Here is a 19,377-nt window from a genome sequence, read left to right on the forward strand (position 1 = left end):
ATGTTGTTTTACTTTTCTAATTTATTTTATATATCTATCATCTATATCTATCTATCTATATCTATATTTATAACAATAAAAGGGATTTTTTTTATACACATTTCATAATACGTGTTTTATTCTTAGTTATTTTAAAAATTAATTATTTTATAAATAATTTATTTTTAATTATTTTTTTACAAATTTCTTTTGTTTTAAATTATTAACATTTTTAACAATTATTTTAAAAATTATATATTTGTTATTGATCTTAAAATTTTTAAGAGTTAAAAAATACGAATACACATGCGCAACCGCGCCTAGTTTATTACAAAACAAATAGATAGTTAATGTATTTATTTATTTCACTCATTATTAATTAAAGAATGTAAGCTTATATAATTTAATAAATAAATTAATTAATTAAAAAATCAAATTATTTAAATAATGATATTTACAAAAAAATCAAATTGTTATAAAAAATAATTATTATTACATATTGATATACTTCCAATCCAATTTAAATTTATCATAATAAAAAATAATAAAAAGTTAGTATTACTAATTATAAACCAATTCACTTTCACTTTAAATCAAATTTATTTATTTAACTCATTTTCAGTTCTTTCAAAGTTGAAAATTATTCCGATGGTTGTTGAGTGCCGTAACGGGAAACACTGTTTCAGCAAGTGATAATGCGTTTATTTATAAGATTGTTTTAATTAAAGAAAGAAAGAAAAAGGTAATGATATGAACACCATCGGTGACCCAATACTTTAACGTGACCGCATCTTGTGACGAAACGTGTGCCAATGATAACCGAAGGTTTTGCCAGCGTGGACCGTTTCTTCTTCAATGTTCTGCGTGCTTTCTCTCTCTATCTCTTCTTTACCCAACCTGTCTGTTCTATAAACCACAATTTTGCTTAAAAATCAGAATCAAATTCAAAAACAAAAAATAAAAATAGAAAAAGGAAACGTATAGAAAAAGCTTCTCCGAAAATTTGGCAAAAGAGAAGAAAAGAGATTCACGTTTGGTTCATTCTCCCGTTCGCTCCCTTTCTCTTTCAGGTTTCTTCTTCTTCATTCTTTTTTCTCTTTCCAACGCTTCAACTGATTTCTTTACATTCTTTCTTTTCTTTTTTCTTGTTCGCTTTTCTGCGTTCACTTTCCACTGTTATGCGCATTTTATTTTATTTAGCTTCTTTATTTATTTATTATCTGGTTAGCTATTTTTGCGATTGGAGTAATTGGTGTCCTTGTTTTTTCGTGAAGGCCATTTTTTCTTGACGATAAAGTTGCGATTTCACTGGTGTCGTTTTGCCCAAGATGATGTCGTTTTCGGGAATATAGTAATTTGGGTCTGGGAATCTGGATTGAAGTTCTTTCTTCAGCATTGGTTACTTTTGAACACTATTCAATTTGATAATTGGTTGGTCCCCTCGTTTTTGCGGAACTCAAATCAGTTAGGTTAGTGAAAAATGATTGAATCAATTGCCGCAACTTCACTCCTTGGCCACCGTCCAATTTTTGGTGGAATCTTGGCCAGGGATGTATCTGTTAAACGCAAATCTTTGAATTCTTGTCGGCTGCCAACAACCGAGTTTCTTGGTGGTGGAAGGATTGTGGTTTCTTTGACTTTGCCTAAATCTGATAAGCAAGATAGGGTTATGTTCTCATCAATTAAGGCCTTGGCTGTGGAGTTAACAAGGGAAGCACATGCTTACAGGGAAGAGAAATTGCCCAATAGAGATAATAGCAGGATTGATAGTGGATTTGATCAAAGGCCTGATTCATGGCCTCCGGCCAATAGAGCCGATAACCCCTCCCTCCGGAATCCGTTGCTCCGGCATGAGAGGATGGGGTGTGGTTGGTTGGGTGCTATATTTGAGTGGGAGGGAGTTCTCGTTGAGGACAATACTGATATAGAGAAACAGGCTTGGCTGGCACTCTCCCAGGAAGAAGGCAAACCCTCTCCTCCTGCTTTTACCCTCAAGAGAATAGAAGGCATGAAGAATGAACAGGCAATTTCAGAAGTTCTGTGTTGGTCGAGGGATCCAGCACAATTAAGAAGAATGGCTAATAGAAAGGAAGAAATCTACCAAGCTTTACAGGGTGGGATATATAGGTTCATGCCTGGTTCCAAGGAGTTTGTTAGTGTTTTAATGCATTATAAGATACCAATGGCATTGGTTTCCACGCGTCCTAGGAAGGCTATTGAGTCTGCTATAGGGGAGATCGGGATTGAGGACAATTTCAGTGTCGTTGTAGCAGCAGAGGATGTTCACAGGGGAAAGCCTGATCCTGAAATGTTTGTTTATGCTGCACAGCTTTTGAACTTAATACCTGAGAGGTGTATTGTGTTTGGAAACTCCAATCTAACAGTGGAGGCTGCGCACGAAGCACGGATGAAATGTGTGGCTGTTGCTAGTAAGCATCCTGTCTATGAGCTTGGGGCTGCAGACTTGGTTGTCAGACGCCTAGACGAGCTTTCTGTGGTTGACTTGAAGAATCTCGCAGACATTGAAATGAATGAATTTGGGTCTCCAGAGCCTGAGGTGGAGATGGAGATGGAAGAAGATTATGACCCATCATCCGTTGATGACAATTTCTGGTAAATCATATAAATGTACAGTTGATTGAACTTCATCTGATTGTTGATGATACTAGTTACAGGTTAGTTACTTGTGTATATGGTAAACAGAATAAATGGGGGGAAAATTATAAGTGATCTGCATTGAACATTGATGTTTACTAATGAATTTTCTGTTCATATACACTCACGAGATTTTCCTATTCGGTTAACTGTTTTTTTCCACTTTCCATCCGTAAGATAGAATACAGATGACCTCACGAAGTTTAGCCCACTTCTAGGTTTGGTACGTGAAGTTTATCTTCTGACCTATTATTTCCGAACCTAACTTCTGGAGAAAATTTGTCACCTTCAAATAAGAAGTTTTGTGAGGAATCCAAATGAGGTTTTGTGTTATATCTAAAATGGCTAATAAGTTCCTCATCAGTGACATAATTTTAAACTATTTTTCATCTGCGTCTTCGACTAAAATTTATAACGGCGATTGCTCTGCTTGTGGGGGATTGAAGTATACTAAGCCCAATATGTAAATCTTGACAAAGGGATAAATGTTAGTCATAATGCAATGTTTTGAGAGATAGGGGGGTTGGGATTTTTTGCCTCGGTTAATCATAATGTAGTATATATACTATGTGTTGCTTACTTGTTAGTTGAAGCTTGTTCTCTTACCAAATTTCTAAAGTAGCTGTGTTATTTTTTTGTTAAAGGAATAGAATGCTTGAAGGGGACCACTTTCATTTTGGTCTGTGGCTTGGACTTGTTGATACTAAAGTTGTAAAATTTCTATTGTATAATTTGAGTCCTTTAGCAAAATATGAACCCACTTTCTTTTAAGACACTGATTAGTTTATAAACCAGGTCACTATTACAATGAATGTGATTTTCCATGTGCATGATTCGAAACTAAACACCTTTTGTTTTAGAACCTAACTTAAGTACGATCGGGATTTGACATTCAAGTTTGTGCGTGTGAATAAATACTTATTCAAAAATGTTAATTTTTAAAATTGAATTCAGTTTCTTTTGAAACTAATTTTAATATCTCTGTGAGGAAATACTTAATTTTCACTTAAAAACTAACAAAAGTGTAGCGGGAGAACTGTGTAAAATATATTTGTAATCCATTGATTGGGATATTTCTAGAGTTGGTATAGTGATAGTGAGAATTTAAAGCAAAATGCAATACTCAATTAATTATATTGAAATATACATTATTTATGATTTTATTTTTAATGGACAGTTGTGGATTATAAAAAAGGTTCTCGTCTGTAATTTTACCCAATCTAATATAAATTGATTCACATACAAATGTGCTTTGAGATTATTTATGTGTTCGAAGTTGTGAGCTCCACCAAAATTAACCATAACAGAGTTAAAAAATCTAAAATATCGTATTATCAAGAAGTTGTATCCTTAGATCATCCTCTAATAAATCTCAGTTATAATCACAAATTTTATCCTTATAACTTGGAATCATTTTACAAAATGAAAAATTAGTAAAAATATTAAGAAAAAAAAATCACTTTGTCTCATTATAACTTCAACTCAAATACTAAAAAAACACTGAAATCATATCATTCATATACGACTTTGATTAAAAAAAGAAAAAAACTAAAATTTGTGCTTAACACATGCTTAAACTAATAATAATAGTCATGATTATCCCATACTTTGTCATCAACACCAAAGTTGATTGAGAAGTACAATTTCTATACAAATTCAACTCTAATCTCAAAGTCATTTCTATGAAACATGTCTTATTCCGAGAAAATTCATGTTTCACGAACACAACTTATATTCATTTAAATGTCCATTCCCATCATTTGAAAATAAATTTTGACCACTTTGATAATTGCTCCCTCACCTGTGACCAAGATGAATGGTTAAAAGCCAGTTAACTTCTTCGAACCTAACCAAATGCTTATGCAGTCAACTGAAGTTATTGGTTTCTGTGCATTGAACATGCACCCAGCTTTGGAACTAGTTCCTGAATTTAATAATTGATTTTAGGTAAAATATTATTTATAGTTTTTTAATGTTGATTCTTTTCAGTTCTAATAGATTGATAGAAACAACGACGTGTTTTTAACCTATTTAATATTTTAATTAAACTGAAATAAACAATTATAAATAAAAAACAAATACATATACATGTAAATCAGCTTGTTAACCTACTATATTAAGATTTTTTAAATTCAGTAGTTAATTTTTTTAAAAATAACACTTGGTCTTAATTTTATCATATTATTTCATAGCAGTCCCCTAATGATGATTACATGGTTTTTAACATAAAGTGGGAAATGAGATCCACCCAAAAAAAGCAATTAGACTATTTAAAATTACAATGATTATGATTACTTAAATGTCACAACTTTTTGATTGCGTGTGTGCACACGTAAAAATCCATTCTATTTTTCTATATTGTTGACCTCAAACGAAACCTCATATTAAGAACTAGCCAAAATTGTTTTTTCCACCATACTCTAAGGATCATGATAACAATTTGTGAAGAAAAAAAAACACATATATTACACAATTTTCATTAAAGAGGTGTCATGTTTATGTCACAAAAAATAAATAAAATATCCATATGACTTAAAACAATATTGTTTTAATTATATTTATTATTTAACTTGAAATTTTAATACATATCATTAAAGGAGTTGTCATCTGATTATATATTTGAGAATTGAGTATATATTTAAGAATTTTACTTTTGAGATGCATAGATAACACATAACATATCACACAGTTCATTCTATGTACTCTTAACATTTAGTAAATTAATTCCGTTACTTTGGTTTCCGTTACTTTGGTTTAATGGGAATGAAATAATAATGTTATTCTTTTCAATAATTTATTTTTGTTCATTTTTTAAATTATATTAATTTTGATATTTTTAAAATATATTACATTTTTGTTCAATATGATAAAATAGAAGACTACATCAAAAATTTCAAAAATTCAAACTAAATTAGTATTCATTTTTTTTATTTCCAGAGACTTTATTTTTAATTTTAAAAAAATCAAAATTACTCAAAATTTCTTATAACTAAACTCCTCTGTGCATACATGACACGAAACAAGTGCAAGTAAATATAAAACAGAATCTAAAAAAACACCATGACATATTGAACTACATTTTCCTTTTCTATTATAAAAATAACAGATATTTATATAAAAATTATGCCATAAATAGCTCAACAAATCTTCTTCCGAATTTGCACAAATTAAGTATTTTTTTTTTCAATTACTACTATTATTTTTAAGTGGGGGAGTATAATTTACTTACTCACAACTAGTATCAATAATTTACTTAAAGAAAACCCTAATATTGTTTTAGGTAGAGTAATTATTGTGAATATCTTGAAAGTAAAAAAAGGGAAAGATATATGTTTAAATGGAAAGAATAAGAATGATGTACCATCCATGGAAGAGATTGTGCTTCACTACTTTATTGTCTAAATCATTATACCATGCTGAAGTCTCGTGACCCTTTTGCTCACTCATAAGAAATTGGAATCATAGAATAAACTTTATAACTATATAATATTTATAAAATTATAATTATAATAATAATAATAATGCTTTGTTGTCTGAAATATATGTTTTCTTTCCTCATATTTCACCTCTAAATTCCCGCCCTGTAATATTATTATTACTTATTTTTTTTTACATAATATAATAATTTGATTATCTTAAATTACCGTAGTTTGATTTTATTTAAATATTTGAATGAATATGATTGAATTGAAAGAATAATGTTATTTTAGAGAGTATACTAAAGTGCGTAATGGAGAGAGTGGTGGTGGTGGTAATATATTGCTTCCATTTTGATTCGAAGAGAGAAATAGAAGAGATAGCTACGAAGCTAAGCTTCTCTAAGCTGTGACCCACCGAGTGAACCAGAGAAACACCTTCCTCCACTCTCTCTTATCTTCTTCTCCTTTATTTCTTCACCACTACTCACCGTCAATTCCTCAACCCTAATAACCGTTTTCCTCTCTCTTCTCTCCTCCGATTTCTAACATTCCTCCGCCTTTAGCTCCTTCAGGCCATCGCCATGGCCGTCGTTTCGCGAACTACCGCCACCTACTCGCACAGCCACTTACCCCGACGCCACTTCGATAGGGAGACCAGAGCCTCTGTTTCCAACACTTTCTCATGCTCTACCTGGGATTCTGCTAAGAAGCCTTCTCCGACGCAGAGAATTGTCACACGTGGGGGGAGAGTGATTGTTGCTGCTAGCCCTCCCACTGAAGACGCTGTGGTTGCCACGGACCCACTCACCAAGCAGGATCTTGTGGATTATCTTGCCTCGGGTTGCAAGCCCCGGGAAAAATGGAGGTGTCATTTTCATGTCTCGCTATTTGCCTCTTGCCTGTCTTCAACACGTGTTTTGCTTTATAATTGTGTTTGTTTTGATGGGCTTCTTTCTCTTTTCATGTTTGGTTTGAGATTATTAATGATGTTCCTTTTTATGTCGCCTTTTTTACTTTCCGCATGGTCCGAGCATTAAAGCTAACAACCAAGAACTAATTTGTATGGAGGTTTCGCTAGCCCAGCATTATTCTAACATGCAGAAAAAAAAATTCAGCTCTTCAGTAATCATCGCTGGTCCAAGAGACTTTTTTGTTTTTGGTCACTCTGAAGCTGTTGGAGAAGAATTGAGATGGTTTTTAATTAATCTCCTTTGTGAGCTGATACAATTGCGCTGACTTGGTTTATGGTTAGAATGCAATGAGTATTGTTTTTTGGTCTTGGTTTCATTTTCTATTTCCTATTTCCTTTTGCAACAATGTGACTACTGCTGGTCCCCCGTGGATGGAGGGTTACAAAGAAGAGAACGTGTGTTTCATTTCGATAGGAAGAATGTGACTGTAATTGCAGCTGTAACATGGAGGTTTTTTGTGGTCCTGCGACTGCCATTGCCTCTGGCAACATACGCATTTGTCTGAATTTTTTCTGCAATATCAAGGATATAAAACTGCAACAATAACCATAAACACAATCACAACTATCATTTTAAACCCTTAGTGTTGACAATTATAAATGGAAGAAAAAAATAAAAAAAATGCTTCAATTGCTGAAGCAGTCATCCACACTGTAATGCTCAAATAGTCAAACACTTAGCCAAGGTTTTTATTGAAGAAAAAAGTAAAGCAGCTGGAAAATATTTTCAAGTGATAGGCTGAAGTGGACAGAGGAAAAACATTTTCCTCTGGTCTCGTGTTCATTTTTCACGAGGGGACCTTTATCTTTATATTTTATTTCTTTGTTTGTGATTTTAGTTAAGTTTATATGGCACCTCCCTAGTTTTCTTGTTGAAGGTTTAAAATTTGAGCTGTCTGTGATGTTGAAGACTACTTTGTATGTCTATAAGTGATTAATTCATTCATGTTGTCTTGCAGAATAGGTACTGAACACGAGAAGTTTGGTTTTGAGTTTGGAAGCTTGCGTCCTATGAAGTATGAGCAAATAGCAGAATTGTTGAATGGAATTGCCGAGAGATTTGACTGGGATAAAATAATGGAAGGTGATAAAATTATTGGACTCAAACAGGTAAGTTAAATTTTGAATGAACAAGAATGTCAAGCATTTCTTTGATAATTACAGTTTAATTAATTTGTTTAAATTGCATGCATTGTTACTGTTGAAGATGTGAAGTTTTTTTGTACTTTATGTGAACCAGGGGAAGCAGAGCATATCATTGGAGCCCGGTGGTCAGTTTGAACTTAGTGGAGCCCCTCTTGAAACCTTGCACCAGACTTGTGCTGAAGTTAATTCACACCTTTATCAGGTAAGCCACATGTACTTGTTAGGGAGATCTGTTCTTTTGCTGTTAGCAAAAGAAGTTTGTGATTTTCTGTGGAATCATCGTTTCTTCTGATAAATATGTATATCATTGTGGGTGTGGTCATTTAACTTATCTTTTTGTTGTGATGTGATAAATAGCTAAATTTAATGCTAGTTTGTTCTGTTTGAGGCTTCTGTTATCTGATGAGTGGTCCTATTTCTTTCAAATCTGTAATTATTTCCATATATTTATGTTTTTAGGTTAAAGCTGTAGCCGAGGAAATGGGAATTGGATTTTTGGGAATTGGTTTCCAGCCAAAGTGGGAAATCAAAGACATACCTGTAATGCCAAAGGTAGTATTTTTCTTTCTATCCCCTCTTCAAATTTCTTGAAATGTTGAACAATTACTGATATCTCAGCATAAAAATCTTCCTCAAATGTCACTTGCTGACTGCATCAGTTATTACTTAGCCAAGCTAATAAAAGGATGATGACTTTAATTTGTGTCATGTATGAGTATCCGATACTTTAGGATACTTGACCAATACTTTTATGATGACAATAATTTATAACTTTTTGTGACAATGTCTAATAAACGTGATTTTAATTTGGATTTACACAATTTGCAATTGTATATTTATCATGTTTTAAGAATTTTTATACATTTTTCAGTATGTATATATATCATATCATGTTATTTTCAGAAAAAGTGTATTGCCGTATCGGACATGTATTGTATTGTCTGATACACATATCGTATCAGTGCATCACAAATACCATCTCATTTTTGTTGTCTTTTCATGAATTCGGTTGGGTTTCCTGATTCCAGGATTACATAGCTGTCAAATTTCAGTCATACCTATTCACGATCTATCATAGTTGTTAAATAGTAGTTATGATAGGGCCTTAAAGGAATTATGTGGAAGTTTTGACGCCCACTGCCACTTGCGTCCTGCTTTGTGGTGCTTTCTACCATTTCACATTTTGTGGCTTCCATTATGGATTTGGACCTTTTTTAGGCAAATTGTTTTGGTAATAGTTTCAAATAAGGTTTTTAAAACCTTTCTTCATTCTTCTGCCTGCTTGGGCCAATTGTAGCCCTTCTCCCTTTACCGTGAGCTGCCAGTTCCAACTCTGATGACCCAAACTGTGGCAACCACCATAGTTAAAGCTCTTCTTTCCATTTTATTTAATTTCTTATCTCTTATTCTTGTATTTCTTCTCTGTGCTAAACCTTGTTTTTCAATGTTGTATCCGTTTATTCTTGACCTTTGGTGGTTCAATTACCTGCTTTCTGACTATGTGTTGCCACAGGGAAGATATGATATTATGAGGAATTACATGCCTAAAGTTGGTTCTCTGGGGCTTGACATGATGTTCAGGACATGCACTGTACAGGTATATATGCGATGGATTGCAAGCTTGCTTTCAAAGTCATCTTAATTTAAATTTGGTGAATACATTATCTTTTGACACAATATAAGCTGCTCTGATGCTGGATAGTAATATTTTTTTTTTCTTTTTTTATAGGTCAATCTGGACTTTAGTTCAGAAGCAGATATGATCAGGAAATTTCGTGCTGGCCTTGCTCTACAGCCTGTAAGTAATGTTAACAGTTTTTTGTAAGGGAATTTGGTCAGTGCAGTGTGGTGTAATCAGTGTTATCTTTATGACAGATAGCAACGGCTCTTTTTGCAAATTCACCTTTTAAAGAGGGAAAGCCAAATGGTTTTGTAAGTATGAGAAGGTATGTAGAAGTTCTCATGCGGTCATTTTCTTTCACACTTTGCCTTGTAAAGGTGACTTATCCGTTTGTCATGATTGGAACAGCCATATTTGGACCGATACTGATAAGGACCGCACAGGCATGCTGCCTTTTGTTTTTGATGATTCTTTTGGGTAAGATATTTTCCAAAGCTTTCTGAGTCCAAGCTTCATTTAATTCTGTGATTTTATAAGAGGCATTGAAAATAAAACATTTTATCTTTTTGCTGATTTTGTTATCCTTCTTATTGACATCCAAATACATGTATTGGGAAATGTAACCGTAGGGCATTTAAACTTTTAAGATATAAGATTCCGATGCCATGAATGCTAAGAGATTTATTTGGCTATTTCCCTAAAACTACTTTTGACCAGATATTAAAGGAGAGTTCGGGTGTGATGAAATTGTGGGTCACTGTTCTACTTAAGTAGATGCTGTGAAGTTCTTCTGGTAGCATTATATACACACCGTCCAACTCATTCCTTGATGTTTGGAGTCTCCATGTTCAACTTTCATTTCTTTATTATGATTTTCTTCTATGACCTTTTTTTAACTCAGGGTTTGGCCGAAATCCAAGGGGTTCATAAACTGAATGATGTACCTAAATAAAAAATTCAAGTACTACAGTTTTTTTTTTTTTATAAGAAAAAGGAATACCCTGATGACTACATCAAGACTGAAGAATATGAAGAAAGAACTCAGTATGCATAGAGCATAATTTGTTGTTTTACTGATGTTTGCTGAATTTAGATGGGTATTTTAAGTAAGATAGAACAGAATATTTCATTGAGAATTTATACATCAGTATTGCTTTATTATTCAAAATGCAGTACACAGTTTCTCCATATCTTCTATATATATATATATATATGTATATATATATATATATATATATATACACACACAGACTCTTGCTTGATAGATTTAATGGAGGAGATGTGTTCCTAGGCTATAATTAATTGAATGCCATTCCCTAGGCATCAATACCCATGAATAATAAAATGCATATTATCATTTGATGCTTGACGTTTTTATTTTGTAAGTGCATTAACTATTAATATTTCCAACAATGCTGGATTTATATTTAGTAAATAGCGTTATTATTTTCTGTAATAGTTATTTGAACTATGATAATTGTTAATAGTTATTTGAACTATGATAATTGTTGTATTGCGCAATCCCATCTAACGTTCTGAATTACTTTTTCTTAACAATTTTATCAATTGTATTTCCTGCAATGATTTTATTGATTGTTTTCCTCCTATTTTTTAATTGCAGGTTTGAGCAGTATGTTGATTATGCTCTTGATGTTCCTATGTATTTTGTCTACCGGAAACATAGATATATTGATTGTACTGGAAAGACCTTCAGGGTTCCCTTCTATCCTTAATGTTATTATGATTTAAGGCTATTTATTGTAGATCTGCCATTCTTTGTCGCAGAACTTGCTTTCCTTAACCACAGTGCATGTAATCTAGAATTTTCAATGAAAAGAATTGATTTTTTTTTTTGCAGGACTTCTTGGCTGGAAGACTTCCTTGTATTCCTGGTGAATTACCAACTCTCAATGATTGGGAAAATCACTTGACAACTATATTTCCTGAGGTTAGTTTTTGTCGGTTTGACAATATAATATTTCTTTGTAATGGATTTGCAGCATTTTCCTAGTTGCGTTATTATAAATCATTTTTCTTTCCAGGTCAGGCTGAAGAGATATTTGGAGATGAGAGGTGCTGATGGAGGGCCATGGAGAAGGTTATGTGCATTACCAGCACTTTGGGTGAGTGCCTTCTATTAGCTGTCCATTATGTTTGTAGTCACTTGGCCTTTGACATTTAGAAGTTCATTGCACTATTTGTCCAGCACTCACCATAAAAAGTGGTGTCACAGAGTGTATACGCTAGCATGTTGAAGTTCGGGTGGTAACTTAGCATTTAAGCTTATTCATGGAGGTGCTATGTGTGCAGCAATTTAACATTTATTGTCTTAAAAAGTGCTGGATTTGAAGTGTATTGGGAAAAACCCAAATCCCACATCATCTATGTATAGTGTTAAAATGCAGTATATAAAAATGGGAACCGTTCTCATCATAGACCTTTACAAATCAATTTTGTAGGGATAAATTATACCCAAACCCACTTTTTAATATATTTTTAGTTGCTCAAATCTTTGCTTGCATGCTCTTCACTAACATAATGAACTGCTTCAATGAATATTTAGTGACAAGCTGACTGTAAGTTTTCTGATTGTCAGGTAGGGTTATTGTACGATGATGCTTCTTTACAAAGTGTTTTGGATTTGACAGCTGATTGGACCCCAGAAGAAAGACAGATGTTAAGGAATAAGGTAGCATCCTTTATACCACTATTTTCATTTGTTTTGCTATTATCCAATCGGGCTGCCCAAGTTGTTCAGTCTCAGAAATATTTTATTAATCTCCGATATGTTCTCTCATGCAAAATATCTCTGGGATGGAAGCGTGGACTAACCCTTGTGCTGAAATATATTTAGAAGTAGGGGATAAGTGAGAACCGAAATCTTGTCTTGATCATTTGATCAAAGTGGCCTTGGATCCTTGCCTAGTTATTTTATGGAAGGTGCAACCGCAAAATTGGATAAAAGGGAGCTGTTTTACTTTTTACAAATTCTATTGAATTTCAGAGAACTAAATGTCACTCAGAACCCGGAAGATAAAGTATTTTTTAAGTCTCCTTCCCTCACACACATGCACACAAACACATGGGTATACTGCAATGCCTAGAAGTCATCTTAATTCTTCACGAGGATTGATATATATGTCAACCCAGGGGTCAGCGGATGATTCTTACTATTGTACTGTTTATATGTCAGCAATGATTATTTTCGTACTGTCTATACTAGCCACTTGTGTCTATGGCAGGTTCCCATAACTGGTCTAAAAACACCATTCCGAGATGGTTTGCTGAAGCATGTTGCTGAAGATGTTCTTAAGTTGGCAAAGGTAAAAGCCTAAAAGGTTTATTTGTGTTATTGCTGTTGTTTTCAATGTTGCTAAGGACATTGGGGTGCCTCCACAGGATGGCTTGGAGAGAAGAGGCTTCAAGGAATCGGGATTTTTGAATGAGGTTGCCGAGGTGGTTAGAACAGGTAATGTTTAATTTATAGGGTATATAATACTGTAATTGGGCAAGTTAGCCAATTTTAACAGTGTTTTTTTTTCATATACAGACCCGAGTTTTATTTCTACATCTTTAAATAGAATTTCTTTGTATAGACCTATACATCGTGAAATAGATTATCTTTACTATGCCATGCTTGCATGCATGTTGTGGTTTTCATGAAAGGTTTTCTCTGTTTTTCTTAGTTTTTGACTAATGATCTTTGTGGTGGCAGGGGTCACTCCAGCTGAGAGGCTTTTGGATTTGTATCATGGAAAGTGGGAGCAATCCGTAGATCATGTGTTTGAGGAATTACTTTATTAAAGGTGTATTATCTTTCAAATGTCAGTGGAAGATTAATTGTGTAATCTTTTGGTTATAGTCCTGGCTATCTCTAATTTGTGCTCCATTTAGATATAGGAAATAATGTATTTGTAATTTTTGCCATGAGGCTTCTCATATACCTTTCTTGGAAACACGATCTGATCTTGCTGACATTTAATTTATGTCACACATTTGAAAATCCATCAGCATAGTCATCATTTTAACAAGAACATCAATAGATCAAATGTTTGTGGTAGATACAGATGTTACTTCAATATCCTTTATTTATTTTTCTTTATTTCTAGACTATGACTCATTCAGTTACTATCTTTTTAAGTTATTTTGTCACTATTTTCCATCATTGTTTAAACTTTCACTAATCTATTCTCCATTTGAAAGATATATCTCAACCAACCAAAATATACCAAAATATTAACTCCATGTTTTTTTGTTACAAGTGATTACAAGTCATAGGTCATATTGCATGCTCTTGCGTAAGTAGTTCTTACTTCTAAATCATGATACCTATCATGAACAGTTGTTTGGCAATTAGCATGGGACACTACAGAATAGCCTTCTGATTGTGAACGTGAATATCTTGAAATTCAACTAGTTGGAGAATGAGGGGACTGGGTAGAGGTGGGTGATTGCTGTGGATAGAACATTCTATCTGTCATCTGAACCCTGATTTCATTTAATCAGAATTGATGGGCTACCTTATTAGCTCAATCCACTCACTTGAAAACCATATATTCAACAGCATAACTCTATCTCTTTAAACCTCTCTTCTCATCCCACTGTTCTTCAATTTCATTTATTTTTACACATTACAACACACCCTGATGAAACTTATACTATATTCATTTTCTTTCGTTTAGTAACCAATGAGAAATAGATGATTCCTGTTACAAAGATATTTTTAAAAGCAAGACTTTCAAGATTAATTAGAAGTGAACATTATTTTTTATTACTTATCATCAATTTAAATGCGAAAACAAGAATTACAAAAAGATTGTTTTACATATTTGATGATAACAGAAATTGATTAAGTCAGTCTATAATTGCTTATTAAATTACTCTTCTGAAATAATTCAGTCTACAAACTCATAGTATGTCGCAATCAACAGATGATGCAACCACCAGATATTGGTTGAATTAGCAACCACCTTAAACCCTGTGTATGGTAGCTGTATGAGATGATATCATACATTCACAATCATTTCTATCACATTTCCTTCTCTCCTGTTTCATTAAATTACGGATCAAAGTTTTCTCCGCAGTAGTAAATTCAATATAAACTGGAATACAAGTAGTACGTATGAAGACACAGATTTTTAATACACAAAATACGTATATACTTTTATCTTATCATTTTTATTACTGACCTTGCTCATAAAGACACTAATTATATATTAAATGCTCAAATTAATGTAATCGATTACGATTCTCATTTACAGTTTCTAATTCGGAAAAGAAAGGTAAACAATCTCTCCACCAGCTGGTGGTGTTACTCCATGAATGGAAAATATTTGCTGATTATTATTTATAATGAGGATGAGGGATTGGGGTTCCCACACCAATACCTAACTATTCTCTGTCAAGATGCTTAGGGATATATATATATGTGTGTGTATGTGAACACACATTTTGATTTTTTTTTAGTGGATAACCGACAAAAGAACTTAAACCCTAATGAAAAAGCTTGAAAATAAGAAGTGAAACTTCCAAATTATTACATGGTCCGAAGTCATGATTTCAACAACATTTTACTCAACAATTTCTCTTAACAAACCATTAAAGATGAACAATGATAGAAAGAGATGTCATTTCTTAACATGTCCCCAATAAATAACATTTATTAACATGTCTAAAAGTAATATCACAAATCAATTACATGTTACATAAGAATAAAGATGAATGAAGGCTACAATATACCGGTATTTCATGATGGAGAAACCATTAAACTCTAACAAGACTACAGCAAACCAACAAGTTCAGAGAATATGTATGTAATAAAGTGGATTTAAGTTCTACGGCAGATAAAGTTGACAAGTTAAATACTATATAAGATGAAGTAGTTATAAATTCGTTGTTTTAAGATTTTGAATGTAGAATTGATGAAGTTAAATATCATATAAGATGAAAAACTCATAAATTTATTGTTTTAAAGATTTTGAATTAAAAGTAGTGAAAAATAAGTTATCTGAATTAAGCAAACATATGTAATATCTTCCAAACCCAAAAGATTCCATGAGAAGTAGTGAAAACTAGTTGTGAGATGAGAGAGTAAAAGCATGATGAGCAAAGAAGGAATGGACAATTATTGGAAGTAGTAATTGACAGATGGGATATCAAGTGGTAGGAAGGAGTGATGATTCAGATATTTTGCTTAGCTAGCATGAGGCCATAACACCACAACAATCATGCAATGCAACTTCTTGTCCCTTTCCACGTCCAGCTCATTACACTACTTGGAGTAAGACACAGCCCCTTCCCAACAAACCCACATGAACCTATTAATTCAACTTCCATTCATTTTTATTTTCATGTTGACACTAAGAAAATCAAGTACCATTTTCATAAATCTTATCACCCCCTTTTGCCTTGTCCCTACAAAAGGACCAACCCCTCTTCCTCTTCCCTTCTCAACTTCTCCTGCATCAATCACAATTCTCAACCCTCTTCAATATGAGAGAAATCCTTCATGTTCAAGCTGGCCAATGTGGCAACCAAATTGGAGGCAAGTTCTGGGAGGTGATGTGTGATGAACATGGGATAGATGCCACTGGAAATTACATAGGAGACTCTCATCTTCAACTTGAGAGGGTTAGCGTCTACTACAATGAAGCAAGTGGAGGACGCTATGTTCCTCGAGCTGTTCTTATGGACCTTGAACCGGGGACCATGGACAGCTTGCGATCTGGTCCTTATGGCAAAATTTTCAGGCCTGATAACTTTGTCTTTGGTCAAAATGGAGCTGGAAACAACTGGGCCAAGGGGCATTACACTGAGGGAGCAGAGCTTATTGATTCTGTTCTTGATGTTGTTCGTAAAGAAGCTGAGAACTGTGACTGCTTGCAGGGTACTACTTCCTTAGTTCATTCAAGTTCTTAGTAAATTGATAAATTGTATGTTTGTTCATTCATTCATTCAATCAGGCATGTCGTTTGTCACTGACAAACTCTAGATTCAGATCCTTGAAAAATTTTCATGTTTATCATATTAGAATCATAGTTTCACCTTAGTAACATAACATGTTTTATTACTGGGATTACAAAAGAATTTTTTTTACTCTGGTTTAAGGATAGCACTAGAGTCTCTTACACAGATTTATCTAAATTGTGTACTTTTATTCTTTGATGGTGTTTTGATCTGTCCCTCAATCAAAATCAGACTTTTAGTTGAGAACATATTCATAAATGTAATGTTCACATTTAAAGAAAAAAAGGATTTCATTTCGTACAAGTTTTGTACCTTCTGAAACTGTGGATTTGTTTGTGGTTTTATGTATATGAAAAGTGTTTGTTTGATGATGTTGGCAGGGTTTCAAATTTGTCACTCACTAGGAGGTGGAACTGGGTCTGGAATGGGTACCTTGCTGATCTCAAAGATCAGAGAAGAGTATCCAGATAGAATGATGTTGACATTCTCAGTGTTCCCTTCTCCTAAGGTCTCTGACACAGTAGTTGAACCCTACAATGCCACTCTCTCTGTTCACCAACTGGTTGAGAATGCAGATGAATGCATGGTCCTTGACAACGAAGCACTCTATGATATCTGTTTCCGAACACTCAAGCTCACAAACCCAAGTTGTAAGTGTTGTCACCATTTATTAACTCTGAATAATAGCCAGAGCATGTGTTATGTTGGAGCAGAGCACTTCAAAATTAGCAATATCATCATGAGATTAATTTGGATTAGCGTAAAAAAAACCATTTTCATTATCAGTGATGTTTTCTTAGCTTTTCTTCTACCGTTCAATTCATACAGTTGGTGATCTGAACCATTTGATCTCAACAACAATGAGCGGAGTAACGTGCTGCCTCCGATTCCCCGGCCAACTCAACTCCGACCTCCGCAAGCTGGCGGTGAACCTCATCCCCTTCCCGCGGCTCCACTTCTTCATGGTGGGTTTCGCGCCGTTAACCTCCCGCGGCTCGCAGCAGTACCGGTCCCTGACGATCCCGGAGCTGACGCAGCAGATGTGGGACGCGCGCAACATGATGTGCGCCGCCGACCCCCGGCACGGACGGTACCTGACGGCGTCGGCGATGTTCCGCGGGAAGATGAGCACGAAGGAGGTGGACCAGCAGATGATAAACGTGCAGAACAAGAACTCGTCGTACTTCGTGGAGTGGATTCCGAACAACGTGAAGTCGAGCGTGTGCGACATTCCCCCCACCGGCCTCTCCATGTCCTCCACCTTCATGGGCAACTCCACCTCCATCCAGGAGATGTTCCGGCGCGTCTCCGATCAGTTCACCGTCATGTTCAAGAGAAAGGCTTTCTTGCATTGGTACACCGCGGAGGGCATGGACGAGATGGAGTTCACGGAGGCTGAGAGTAACATGAACGACTTGGTCGCTGAGTACCAACAGTATCAAGACGCCGCCGCCGTGGAAGAGGGAGAGGTTGACGAGGACGACGAGGATGACCTCGCTGCATGAGAATCACATCAAACACGTGTAACTGTGTTTGACATCGGAATAGTCGAAAACTACGTATGATGCCAACTATCTAATAATTTCTCTTCCTTGTTCATGTCATGAAATGCAAGTCTTTGTATATGGAAGGGAAGGGTGTGTTACGTATGTGTATAGTTATGGTTTGATTGATTATTTGCAATTTGAGTGAGGAATATTTTTAAGGATTTTGCTTTGCTGTTTTTGTTTCTCATTGCCTTTAATTGTTGTGGGTTTTTGTTTTTGTTGTCAATGTTAATGCTTTCCCATAGTTTTTGTTTTCTATTTTATTCTCCTCCTCACCTTTTCTATCATCTCCATGCCAATAATTGATGTGACCAGTTGTCTTACAGGTGGATAAAAAGGTTTTCCAAATTCATGCTAAATTAACAAGTAATTATTTACACCCAAATTAATTATTATTTAAAGAGAATTTCGCATAAATTAGAGCAACAGTTGTTCATTCAATGTCAAATTGGTAATAAACTAGCAAAACTTACATTTAAGTTTTAAAATTTGTAATTTCTAACAACTAAATGGGTCCATAGCTCAGTGGTAGAGCATTTGACTGCAGATCAAGAGGTCACCGGTTCGAACCCGGTTGGGCCCTTTTTAAAATCTGTTTTTTGTTTGCTAAATCATACTAAGTGCTACTGATTCCATAAAAGTTAATGTTGCTGAACAAAAAATAGTTCCTTGTCCATGACTTTAACATTCCTAACTTTCAGCAAATGGGTCCATAGCTCAGTGGTAGAGCATTTGACTGCAGATCAAGAGGTCACCGGTTCGAACTCGGTTGGGCCCTTTTTAAGGGTTTTTTTTTTTGTTTGCTTACTGATATTAAGTGATGCTGATTCCATAACAGTTAATGTTGCTCAACAAAAAATAGTTTCTTGTGGATGAATTTAACATTCTCAACTTTTGGCAAATGGGTCCATAGCTCAGTGGTAGAGCATTTGACTGCAGATCAAGAGGTCACCGGGCGGTTGGGCCCTCTTAACCCTCTTTTTTAAAGTTATTTTTGTTTGCTAAATCATATTAAACTGATGCTGATTCCATATAACTGAACAAAAAATAGTTCCTTGTGCATGGCTTTAACAT

The 19,377-nt window shown here is 34.4% G+C and overlaps 3 protein-coding genes and 2 non-coding genes across 5 annotated transcripts; all 5 read left to right on the forward strand.

The window, feature by feature from the left end:
- Positions 1-885: 885 nt before the first annotated feature.
- LOC114178895 (Haloacid dehalogenase-like hydrolase (HAD) superfamily protein) lies at positions 886-2,757 on the forward strand. The gene is made up of 2 exons (XM_028065042.2): positions 886-1,049; positions 1,254-2,757. Exon 2 carries the CDS (start codon positions 1,460-1,462, stop codon positions 2,594-2,596), a length of 1,137 nt encoding a protein of 378 aa, XP_027920843.1. The 5' UTR covers positions 886-1,049; positions 1,254-1,459; the 3' UTR covers positions 2,597-2,757.
- A 3,642-nt stretch (positions 2,758-6,399) lies between these two features.
- On the forward strand, positions 6,400-13,850 carry LOC114178261 (glutamate--cysteine ligase, chloroplastic-like). Its single transcript, XM_028064069.2, has 15 exons — positions 6,400-6,918; positions 7,983-8,133; positions 8,264-8,371; positions 8,629-8,721; positions 9,683-9,766; positions 9,899-9,967; positions 10,045-10,115; positions 10,199-10,267; positions 11,412-11,505; positions 11,649-11,738; positions 11,833-11,913; positions 12,387-12,479; positions 13,033-13,113; positions 13,190-13,259; positions 13,506-13,850. Exons 1-15 carry the CDS (start codon positions 6,635-6,637, stop codon positions 13,592-13,594), a joined length of 1,527 nt encoding a protein of 508 aa, XP_027919870.1. The 5' UTR covers positions 6,400-6,634; the 3' UTR covers positions 13,595-13,850.
- Positions 13,851-16,132: 2,282 nt separating this feature from the next.
- LOC114177857 (tubulin beta-1 chain) lies at positions 16,133-18,561 on the forward strand. The gene is made up of 3 exons (XM_028063438.2): positions 16,133-16,676; positions 17,137-17,406; positions 17,585-18,561. The coding sequence occupies exons 1-3, from the start codon at positions 16,283-16,285 to the stop codon at positions 18,259-18,261; spliced, it is 1,341 nt and encodes a 446-aa protein (XP_027919239.1). The 5' UTR covers positions 16,133-16,282; the 3' UTR covers positions 18,262-18,561.
- Positions 18,562-18,814: 253 nt separating this feature from the next.
- On the forward strand, positions 18,815-18,886 carry TRNAC-GCA (transfer RNA cysteine (anticodon GCA)). Its single transcript has one exon. It is a non-coding gene; the product is annotated as a tRNA-Cys (tRNA).
- Positions 18,887-19,009: 123 nt separating this feature from the next.
- On the forward strand, positions 19,010-19,081 carry TRNAC-GCA (transfer RNA cysteine (anticodon GCA)). The gene has a single exon. It is a non-coding gene; the product is annotated as a tRNA-Cys (tRNA).
- Positions 19,082-19,377: the final 296 nt, after the last annotated feature.

This window comes from Vigna unguiculata, chromosome 3 (assembly GCF_037176805.1).
Source record: "Vigna unguiculata cultivar grain cowpea cultivar isolate G323 ecotype 2 chromosome 3, ASM3717680v1, whole genome shotgun sequence".
In the NCBI taxonomy this organism is placed as follows: Eukaryota; Viridiplantae; Streptophyta; class Magnoliopsida; order Fabales; family Fabaceae; genus Vigna; species Vigna unguiculata.